Source organism: Solea solea, chromosome 5 (genome assembly GCF_958295425.1).
Source record: "Solea solea chromosome 5, fSolSol10.1, whole genome shotgun sequence".
In the NCBI taxonomy this organism is placed as follows: Eukaryota; Metazoa; Chordata; class Actinopteri; order Pleuronectiformes; family Soleidae; genus Solea; species Solea solea.
The window spans coordinates 30,264,160-30,276,334 of NC_081138.1; the positions used below are offsets into that span (position 1 = coordinate 30,264,160).

Sequence of the window (12,175 nt, forward strand, 5' to 3'; positions counted from 1 at the left end):
CAAACACAAAAGAAATCCCATTTATATGGGATTACATGGGGTTTTTTGAACAGTGGGATTGTAGAATAAGAGAATATTCTTGATCTGAATTTAAAGTTTTCACCCTGACACTCATCACCTCACGCAGCTGGGCGGCTCCAGCGACCAGCGCTTCCTGACGTGTGATTACATTTTCATTTTCACAGCCTCACCGCTGGATTTCAGGTCTCAGCTGCACGTCAGTGCTGCCGTTCTACTTTCCTAACCTGTCACTGTCAGAGGGCCGTCTCACACACACACACACACACACACACGGCATCTGACACGGCTTCATTTTTAGTTTCCGTGACGTTTGATTTTGACAACGGAAACTTTTCTGACGTGAAGAAACACTGACAACCCTAAAGATACGTTGATCGTTACGAGGGGTGGGTAATATCAGCAAAAAAATAAAATATCTCTATGATCGTCTGAGTTATAAATCGTTGATTGTTTCTTACAGATTATCTATCTAATTACCAAGCTTTTAGCCAGGATGTTTTTAGAGGGTGTCCATTTTGAGGTGCACATTTTGTGGAATACAGTCAAGTTTGTCTGTCTACTTCCTCTTTTCCTAATTTTTCACAAAAGTAACATCATATCTTCAAAAAGTAAAAAAAAAAAAGGTCCTTATTTTTATATCGCCTTCATATAAAAAAGGACATTATCAACTGTAAATATGTCAGTAGTGGGAATTAAACACACTGTTAAATCTCCGTCAAATCACATGATTGAACTGAATCTAACAATATCACATCTGTGCTATAATTTGTTTGGGGACCTCAAAAAAATCTCCTGTGACGCATTTGTGTGTCCCAACCCAGAGTTTGGTAATCACGGTTTCCCGTCACACCTACTTAAATGTATTTAAGAATATTTTTTTTGCTGCTTTTTCTTGCTGATTTGAAGTTTAAGTGGCTAAACATCTTTTGTATCGGTTGTCAGCCACGTTTTACTTTTATACAGACTTGTTTATTACTACCGTAGACTGTTCAACTGGGCCAGGAAATGAAATAGCAACCACAACATTTCTCTTCAAAGTTCTTAAAAGCTTAGGTATTTAGCTGTAATTGTTTGAAGATGACATACAACTTTAGAAGTTTAAAGAGCAGTGCTGTTGCGTAGTTAAATGATAAATTGCAGTTCTCCTTGCTGATGAGCAGTGAACACCTTTCACTCAGGCTTTTTCTTGTTTGGTCAGGTAAGAAATAAAAAAAAGGAACAGAATGTGCTGGTCGCGTTCAATTCCTGTTCTTTTTGGGCAAATGAATGACGGCGGCTGGTCTGTTTTGTGTTTTCCACGGTCATCAGCCTTTCCTGTATCTGCATCATCACTGTTGTTGTGTTTGAGTTCCCGTCCAGTCCATATTTGCAAGATACTCAGAATTCCTTCTCCATCTGGAAGGGATCAGGCCCGCTCTAATGATGATGAATACTGATTGCGCAGGTTGTGGCAGAGGCAAAGGCTCCCACAAACAAAGCACCTTCTCCATGTGATCAAGGAACACCGGGATCCTTCGGGGGTTCCTTGAAAGAGCTCCTCTGGACCCTCAGGGGCAATTTACAGAAAGTCCCAGTAACAAGATGATCATCAGGCTTCATCCGTTACCACTTCTGCACTCAGCTGAAGTATTTACACTCGTGACACGTGAAGACGCTGATGCCTGTGAAGTGTCTGTGTCTTCTCTGGCTCTCCCACAGATCAGCTGCCTCTCTGGACCGAAAGTGGAATTTCTCCCCTCATCTCTGTTTTCGGTGCCAGTTAAAAAGACTCTGCTGAGGAAATCACTGAGCGCTTAGATCACACAAATGGCAGTTTGACGTCAGTCACAGTCGGATCGGTTGGCGGTAGAGCTTAACACGTCTGAGGTGAACATCTCGAGTGGCCAGTGTGATGGCGCTAATCTGATAACACGAAACAAACTGCTCTTTGACACACTTTCAAGGCAGTGATTTCCAAAGGCTGGGTCGGGACCCACAGATGTGTCCTTTTGGGTAAAATGGAATAATTACATTTTTCAGTTTTTAATTCTAACTCCTTTTTAAAGGCAAATCGTGTCTTAACTGACAGAATTTCACAGCTGTCTCAAAAGGGTTGGTCCTACGAGCGTAAACGTCCCCCTAAACGTTCCGACGTGCGCTTCTAGGCTGTATGTGTGAAACTCCTAACAAAAAAGTTTATTGGATATCCACATTTTGGACAAAAAGTGAGATTTTAATTATATTTCAGAAAAGTTATTGGTGCATAAAAAGAAATAATGATTTTGGAATTCTGTCCCTGTGAGTGTGACAGTTTGAATTTGGCCGCGCGTCCCTTCGGTCCACAGCAAGTTCCCAACAGCTGCCGTCTGACTTACTTTGAAATCCACAGCAAATTTAACTCTATTAAGTCTCTTCATAGAGAGACAATAAGTATTTCCACATATGCTGTTTGGAGATTATTCTTACAAAGCACAGAATAAGTTCATGGAGGAGGTTGTGTTTTAGTTGCCATCTCTGTCTGTTTGAAGGATTACGCCAAAAACTACTGAAGGGATTTCCATGAAATTTTGTGGAGGAGTGGAGCATGACCCGAAGACGAACCCATTAACTTGTAGAACGGGTCTGATTAAGGGGGGGTGGATACAGGATTTATTTATTTGTGAGATGTCTGATCAGTTTCTCGGTTTTTTTTGTTTTTTTTTGCTATAAAATCAGACTTATGATTTTCTTTGTGTCCTCACGTCACCCCTGAGGTGAACGTGACAGATGAGCGACGGCGTCAGTTGCTGCAGGTTTAATTTACGGCACCACAGGAAACATTATGACATGTTTTTTATTCTCTCCTCTCTCTCAAAAATCAATGAAACTACTTTACTGCAAAAAAAAACCCTTCTGGGATAATGGAGGTCGAAACTCTCTGGCATTTTTTTATTTTATTTTGTGGCTGAAAAGTTTTGTGAATGTGAGTTTAAATGGTTTGACTTTATTCTCCCTCCTGTTGAGTCTGAGGAGATCCAGGGCTCAAATTATATCTCTCACTCGTAATAACTTGACCAGATCGGTCAAACTGACAGACGATCAGACAATCTGTCCTGCTCTGACTCAACAAACCGGACAAACAAGCCAACGGCAGGCTCTTATTTGTAGATATGTCGTTGTGATGCAGCTGCATCTCAATAAAAAGCCCGTTTTAATCTGATTCATCAACCTGTGCTGTGGATTCAGGATCGGACGTCTCTCTGTAGCTACTGTATGTCCACGAGAGCTGGTATTTTGATACCTGTACTACAATAGTTGGGTAGTCATGGTACAGTTTGGTTTGGAACAGTTTTGCCCTGGGTCAGGGACCGTACCTTTACGTGGTAGACTCGGTGTGTGCTGTGCCTGATGGCCACATCCACTAGATACGTAGCGTTGCACCGGTGTGCTGACAACAGACAACAACAGAGCTTTTTTGTGGCTGTTTTGACTCAACAAGACGTCAAAGCTTTGTTTGAGAAGAGACTGCGGGTGTTGAAGAAACACCGGTCGCAAGGGAGTGACGATGACCGCCGTGGCTCTAGTTCCATACCGTACCATACCGTTAGGGGTACCAGAGGAATGGGTAATAATTGATAATCGGGGCCGCTTATTTTTGGACCATTCCTAATGGAAACGCAGTTGAACTGTTTCACTCGGTGAAAACACACCGTATGAAATGGATTTTGACCAGAACTCCTCTTTCGTGAAACCTCGAGATTTTCTCTTCAGGAAAATGTTTACTGGGTGAGAAGTAGAAGCTCATTTTTTCCCATCAACATTGCATTTAAACGGGAGGCGCCCTCAAGTGGCAAACTGACTCATGCACAGAGCGTCACTTATCAACTTCCACTAGAATATAAACCAGCGCCTTAACTTCCCGTCAGTCGTCACTAAGGGGAAACCTTTGTAAGGTAACGTTAGCGATTAAAACGTCCGATATCCATCATAAAGGTGAACGCTGTCTTTAAGTCGCTTTAATAGTTAGGCCTAACGGATTCAACGTGGCCTCTTGGGAACCAAACATCTCTGCATCGTTGGCTGACAGGTTGCCAGCAACAGTTGGAGGCTGTTTTATTATTGAAAACCAGGAAGTGACATCACGTCAGCTGCTATTTCCTACTTTTCAAACCAGAAGGCTATGCCCGTCCATTTCTTTTACACAGTCAATGCCTCTTATTTATCAAATGCTGTATTTCTAATGCCGTTGCATGGTTTACTCCACGTATGTGTCATTTGGGGATTATTTTTGGACTATTTGAGACTATTTTTCATGTGTGACAAGCAAAAATAGCAAAAACAGACTGAGACGAGACACTTATCACAGTTAGTTTCAGCTTCTTGGCTTAACTTGAATACATGAAAAACAAAGATATTGCATTTTTAAGAAAGAAAATGGTGAAAACCCTAATAAAACTGACAAAAGTCACCTGACGATTTAAACCTTTCCTCAGCCTTTATTAAAGCCGTAAACTGGTGACAGAATCCCTGCCATCATGAAGGTGATGGTAAGGAGTTGAAAAATGCAAGCACATCACACCAAACCAAACCAAATGTGTTTATGTGTCAGCCGTGTAAACAGAAAACCAGAGCACAAAAACAAAGCAAAACAGAGATATAACATCATTTATGCCTGGAGTTGTGAGTCCAGGAGGAGAAAGGCTTTGTTTGGAAGTAAAACTGGAGAGCTGCCTTCAGCTGGAGGCTTCGAACGACTTCCTGCCAAAACACCGAGCAGCTCGTCACTCGCCATCTGTCGACTTCAGCGTCTTAATTATGACACGTGAAGTCGTGTCCAGGACATCCTGAACTCTTTGAGTTTGGGAGTTTAGGAGTTGAGTCGGTGCTCAAAAGTGCTCAGGTAATAATGTTTGTCCTGACGTCATAAAAAAGGGAAAATTGGAACTTCTATCAAATCATTTTTTAGATTTATTGGTTCTGACGTTCAGATTTAAATGTAGCTTGATCTTAATTACATACAAAAAAGAAACAGACGATGCATTTTTATTTGAGACAGAATGATTTTTCTCTCCTCTGTGTGACCCTCTGTGGCTGCTCTGTTGTCCTCACTGCTTCTAATCTGTCACAAAAAAATGATGAATGGCCTTCAGGTTTTTCCGTCACTGTCACTGATGGATAATCTCCGGGTATCATGACCTCAGCTTCCACTCGGACGAGGACTAGTTTTTGTGTCGGATTCCGGGTCCAGAGGTGAAAAATGACAACTGTTGAATACTGAGGGCGTAACTTCAGATGTCAACAGCAGCAAACGTTCACTCTCACGTTCAAAAATACAGCCTTTTTGGAGTGTTGCGAGGAACCTGTGCTAACCACTACACCGCCGCGTGGCCCCTACTTGCATTGTAACTCTTATTAATTTGAGCCTCTGTTTGTGTGTCTTTAAAGGACGGATCCTGGACCTGAAGACGGGGACGGTGAAGAAGGAGGGACAGCAGTCGTCCATGAGGATGTGCATGGGCTCGCGACGCTCCTTCATCTGCCGCTTGAGGTGTGTGTGTGTGTGTTTATACTCAAAACCTGGTCCTAATGAGGCAGAACCTCATTTCCTCGGTTAAGTTAAGGTTGGGGGGGTTAGTTAGTTGTTGGTTAGTAAGTAAGTTGCTAAACTTTAGTTTTAGTTTCCTGTGATAATTACATTTAAGACGCTGAAATCACAGAACTATATATCACTGATTGATTGATCAGTCATAACATTTAGTAATTTAGTTTATTTAGATAAGATGAGACTTATTTGATTCCACACCGGGGCAAAATTCACTTTAGAGTCACAGCCTCTAAGGGGTCAGAGGTCGATGACTATCAATGGAAAAAACCATAAAAAGGATGAAAATACAATAATAATATAAGAATAAATAATAAAAACAAGAGCATAAAAAAATAAGAAGATACAATCGATGAGTTGTTCAGTGTTTCACAAACCTGGACATGGTGACGTCCTCAAATGTCCTGTTTTGTCCACAAACAAACATTATTTAACGCTTTAATGAATTATTTCTTATATGCAGCAAAGAAAACAGTTTAAAAAAACACTCAAACCGATCAAAACAGTTGATGATTAGTGTCGTAATCGATGAATGCTGGATTTCAGGGTGTGCAGAATAGGGCCAAACTTTTACACGGCAGTGTTGATGCCAAGTCAGTAAGTCATTGATTGTAGTAGCCTTTACTTTAAAGTGTGTTTTTGCAGAGAGGAAATCGTCTGAATTAACGCCGCCGTGCACCAACTTGTCCCAGAGTCACAATAGTTTTAATTTCAGACCCGTTTTTGTTTGTAAAAACTAGTTAATGTTTCTGTCTTTGTCTTCTGCCGCGCAAGTGTCCGTGCATCCTCGGAGAAATTACAAATATACTCCAGAGACGCATTTCCCCAGCAGTGTTAATCACCAACGATTGTGTCGCTAATAGATTTGGATAATTACTCCGTGAAATGAATGAGACGCGACTGAAGCGGAGCTTGTTGAGAGAGAGCGAGCGAGCGAGAGAGAATGGCGCCTCTCATAAAAAGGTCACCTCTGCTTTGTAACTGTACACAGGGATCAATTGACATGCAAGCAGGCAGCCGCCGTCACAGACAGTGTCGAACAGCAGGGGCTCGTGTAATGTGACAGGCTGTCGGCAGTAGGTGGCACTCAAAGCGACAGCCATTTAAAGACTCTCACAATGGCACGTTCTTTCCTTTTTAGCGGCTGCCTACACAGAGCGTCGGCGAGTCCCGCTGAGCTGTTTCTAATGAGCTTTTACAACACGGCTTCATCATGTGATTGATCGTGCGGCTCGGAGCCGTTAATCACAGGTCGCAGGCCGATGCAGGCTGAGAGAATCAAATCCACAATATTTTACTGGAATATTCCAACGGCGCTTTTTCCACAATGCAGTTCCAGCACGACTCGGCGCGGTTTGGTATAATTTTCCATTACTAAAATGCCGGCATCTCCAAAGTCCGGCCAGTGGGCCAATTGTGGCCCTGTTATCTGACTCCGGATGTGAAAGAAAGGCAGAATCTTTTCACTTGTTCACTCCTGCGTGGCCTACTTTTGGTTATGTTGCCATTTAGAAATGATAACTTTGACAAACACAAGTACAGTTGTGTGTAACTTTTACGTGGTCTAAAGGCACCTGTGGCCCCTGGGAATCTTCACATTATCAAATCTGAGGCTCGCCAAAAAAAAAAAAAAAGGTTTGGACACCCCTGCTATAGTGCCGCCTCAACGTGGGCGGAGTCATCACAGCGCGGCTGCGTGAAGCTGCTGTGACGTGGTTTTCTACACACTAGTGACTCGTAAAGCAGTTGTTTTGGGTGTAACTGAATCATTAGAGTCAGTGGATTCAAACGATTTGTTCACAGAATCGTTCAGAGCTTCCTGCATGACCGAACTGAAATACCACTGAACATGGTCGTGATTGTGCTCGCGATCGCCGGCTTTCAGCAGTGCTGTCGCTCAATACGATCAATACACCAGACTCCTCTGTTAGATATTGACATTTTAGACATTTCCTTTGCTAAATGTTGTAGATTAACGTATTTTCTAGTTTTTTTAACTTTAATCTACAGTTTCGGCATTGTTCGCTTTGATTCTTGTGTCGGACGTCGCGCTCACAACTTTTCCAGTGACGACAGTGTCTGACCAATCAGTAGCCGGCAGTCTGTCGACATCACATTTTAGAATTGGCTCAGCTCGCTTGGAACCTCGTCAGAGCAGGTACTAAAAAAAAAAAAAAAAAAAGGTTACCAGGTACTATCACTGATGGAAAGGCAAAAAAAAAAAGTTGAGTCGCGACATCATGGAACTGTGCGGTGGAAAAGCCTCATCAGTAACATTAGAATCTCCAGATAAACATGGACATCTACAGATGTTTTTAGTATTTACTCGGTGCCCACTTCAAAGCTGCAGAAGCCGGGATTGCTGGAGAAACATGGATGTGATTGTTGAGTTTCATCTGCACGTTGTTAAAATACTGACATTTTTGTTTTGAGCTCCTCTCATCACTTCTTTTTGCCACTTGAGGGGATTTTGTCCAATTCTAAAACTCTGTGCAGATATTCACCAGCTGCTTCTGTTCTGTGAGCTAAAAACACTTATTTTCTCTCTGGTAGAACAAAATCAGCATCAGTGTAGGTCAGGTACTGGTCAAAAGCACTGGATCGGATATGGGACACATACAAATGTTATATATCGTACATTTCTCTATGTACAGACTGGAAAAATGTCATTAATTCACTATATGGGAGAGGAATATCTGTTAGACAGTTGAATTATGACTTGAAAATTGCTTGTGTTAACAGTGTTATAGTTAAAAAGGGTGTAAAAATGACCGTGTTGGTCTTATGTGCGATGAACCTCCAGCCCTTTTCACTCTGCCCCAGTAACGCGGTCTGTGTTCCTGAGAGAACGTCGGTTTAATGCCGTCCCCGTATACTCATTAATTAGACCGAGCAGGTTTGTCGTTGATATTCTAATAATCACTGCCGTCTGTTGTCGGACACGGCTCCACCTTCAAACCAAAGCATGTGACCTTGTTGAAACCCGGGCCAAATTGTGTTCCTGCTTGTGATCGGTGTCCCAGCGTCGCACAGTTTGCCCCGCGGTCGTCATTACTCAGCGGCCACGAGCAACATCAAAGCAGCATTTGACTCTTTTAAGGGGCCTGCGAGAGCTCGCGTTAAAGTTGAAGTGATAGTTCAGGGTTTTCACATCGGCACCAAACAAAAAGATTAGCTAAAATAAAGATTGTGCCAGCTTAAGTGAACACATATTAGGAATGTTTTCACTGTGATTGGACACTCATACCGTGGAAGTCCTGAGGTTGGGGCGTACAGCTCTATTTCTCTGCTTTCCGGTGTCCATCCATCCATCCTCTACCGCTTTATCCTCCACATCTCAGCTGGCATAGGGCGGAAAGCGGGGGTCACACCGTCGACAGGTCGTTTTTGAATTTACTAGATATCACAAACCGTCTATGAGTTACGGTAAAAGAAGGGTTAACTTTGCTGGAACAAAGGAGTTGTTGCCCATGTGTCGCAAAAGTCAAAAAGATGATGTTTTCAAATGTGTTGTTTTGTCCAAAAAAAACAAAGTTATTCAGTTTTAATGGTTCCTTTTGTAACCTGGAGCAAAGAAACCAAGAAACATTCAGATTTAAGAAGCTGAACAATTATGGAATGTATGTTGATTGTAAAAGAAAAACACTCCAATTGATTCATTGATTATCAAAATTGGGGATTGCAGCCCACGTCACGGAATGCCTGCCTGGTTCTAAGTGGAGGGAGGGAGGGAGGGAGAGGAGGGGCTGCGCACATTGCCGTCAGTACGATGTGTCAGCACCTCATACAACAACAATGACTGAACTATAAAATAAATAACATACCTTTTTCTAATTTCTCTCTGACACGCTGTGGCTGTAAAGTGCAGCGAGTGCAGAATCGTCGGGGATCGGCTGTAGCCTTGTTTTGTCTGGATCTGTCTCAAGGCCCGAGAGTCACACGAGAACCACGTTACACTGTGCTGTGAGGAATTTGTTGGACCGGCGTGTTCTTCTGTTTTGTTGCTATTCCAGGCCCCTGCATAATTCAAACAACATGCTGCCGGGTCAGGCCGAGAGAGACGGCGAGCGAGGGGTGAACGCAACCACTTCAGTGACAAGTACATAAACATTGTCTGAGAGGAACACAGCAGGATCAGCAGGGTTTCATTTCAGGGAAGCCGTGATTAGATCCAGCCTGGCTTATGCAATGTGGAGGCACGAGAGCGGCCTGAAAAACAGGGGAGAAAAAAAGAAAACACCCCGCAGGCTGTCGTACCACTGACCTCAACTAAACCTAAACAGGAAACTTAAAGGCCCCAGCCGGTGATATAAGCTTCATATTATATCAAATACAAAATTCAACTATGTTGCAGAAATACGAAAGCCATATCCACTCAGACACACAAATGTCCCTACATGACCTTTTTCTTTGTCATGGGTGGAAAGGTTTCCGTAAACACGGCACAAGTAGAAGCGCCTGGTTTTCTCTAAACCGCTCTGAAGGCTGTGAACAGAACCCAGAGACGGTTCATACGTCTTCACTTCACTTCATCACTTACCTGCAGTGACTCACTGTACCACACAGACCCGGTGACACGTTTAAAGAAACAAACTGTCCTTAATGAAACTGATTGTGTGGCATGTTTTCCGACATCATGATCATCCACTGGACTGTAACATCAGCTGCTGTCTGTGTTTGTGTGCAGGTGTGGCAGCGCTCCTCTGGATCACATCTCCCTCAACCGTCTGTCCAACATGAGGAAGCGATACAGGTACGGCAACTGCTTCTTCACACATGACTCTGATTCACTTAAGTGTCTGTCTGTCAGGGTCACACTTAAGATTGACCGATATGGAGATACTTATCTTTAGAAACACGATGCCAATATATGCATGTTTTCCCTCTGTGTAATAAAATATGACACTTTAACAGCAACAAATATACAGGAAATTGCTTGATTTAGATACTCATTTAATGTACTGATGCACAATATTGGTATTGGCAGATATTGGCTTTAAAATGTGTATTTGGCTATCAGCAAATGTTTCTAGGAAGAAAATATTAAATTATATAATTAATAATCAACCTAATGCATTGAATTGCCTCATATAAACATTGTCATTGCAGCAACATGTGCACGTGCAATCGTCACACTGGGACATACAAAGTGAAATTGCTGCTTCATTCAATCAAAACTCACAACAGCTCTCACTTCCATGTCTGTCTGATCAAACTCAATTTAAGTCATATGATGAGCTTTTTCATGTCATTTACCTTAAGTTTTTCCAGCGTTTCATTAAATGTTCTTTGCTATGCAGATGACACTCTCGTCTTTGTAATCGTTCTCCAATAATTCAGTGTTTTGAGCTGTTCGGGTCCTTTTTTCATTTCTCAATATCCTGTACATCCTCTTACATTGCAACTATATCACAGAAAGACATAATTAAGTCAGTATTTAATCCTCTCCCATTTATCACACATCAGAACCTGATCAGCAAAGTTAGACGCGTTCTAATCACGCCATTTCTTCCTGAAACAGATCCTGCCATTTGAACTTTGTGAGCCCTCAAAAATCTCATCAAATAACAAACAACTATCGCTGAACTATCGCCAACAGACATGTGTTTTATTACATCAATTTGTTATTCACTGTAACATTTCTATAAAATTGATGTCACATTAATGTAAAAGCTTCAGCGGCCCGGTAAAATATGCACAGGGAGATTCAATTATTGCAGAAATCCACGTGATAAACCATAAAACTCTCTCTGTGGCAGTTTGGCTCTGTAAACATGATACAGGCTGCGTCGAAGCTGCAGATGAAGGGGAGGAAAAATAATGTATAACCACAATAATCATCACACCATTAGGCTTCCACAAATTTAAAAGAAAAATCATCCATGGCCCAACTGCTTTCAACATCTGAGCGGTATACGTCAAAAAAAACAACGCTCTGCTTTTAAACTGCATAGAATGATAAAAAACTCCCATCCTGTGATTTTGTTATTGTGATTGTTTTCGTGCCAAATCCTCCTCTCGCATACCAGATGTCAAATGTGATGCATGTGTTACAGCTCTTTTCATTACAGCCCTGTCATATTTAAATGGGAGGAGGACATAGGTTACCCATTAGGGCTGAAAACAGAGGCAAATAAGTTATTATTATCTCTTTGTCACTACCTCATAAATAACGTATTCAAATATGCACAGATAAACACAAAGTGGACGTGTAAATCATGATCTACGGTTGTTGTGAAGCTGCTGCTCTGTGATGATAAAACTGTTGTAGATTTAAACGCAGCTTCTCTGTGGTTAATTATCTCTGTGGTCCAAATATCACGATACGATATAGGGTCCACGATACAACATGGAGAACAAAGGTCATGAAGTCTGTGTGTATTGGACGTGGATGGAGCGTCTTTTAACGGCGCTTTCTCCACCATTATCCCGCTGTAAACTTCACGTGTGTTTGCAGAAGTGATGACGTTTACAAGACTCCTTGAATGCATCTTGAAGCTGCTCCTTTAAGCCAAACACTTTGTAGAGCCCACAAAAGTGATGAAATTTACCAGGGTCTTTGAATGCATCTCGTTAGCTCAACATGCTGTAAAC

At 42.1% G+C, this 12,175-nt stretch overlaps 1 protein-coding gene across 4 annotated transcripts in view; it reads left to right on the top strand.

Moving 5' to 3' along the window:
* Nucleotides 1-12,175, top strand: part of arnt2 (aryl-hydrocarbon receptor nuclear translocator 2) — a 59,462-nt gene that overhangs the window by 18,161 nt on the left and 29,126 nt on the right. For all 4 annotated transcript variants that reach the window (XM_058629089.1, XM_058629090.1, XM_058629091.1 and 1 more), the window contains 2 exons: nt 5,425-5,527; nt 10,269-10,334. In XM_058629089.1, coding sequence (XP_058485072.1) covers nt 5,425-5,527; nt 10,269-10,334 — 169 coding nt within the window. The remainder of the gene's footprint in view (nt 1-5,424; nt 5,528-10,268; nt 10,335-12,175) is intronic.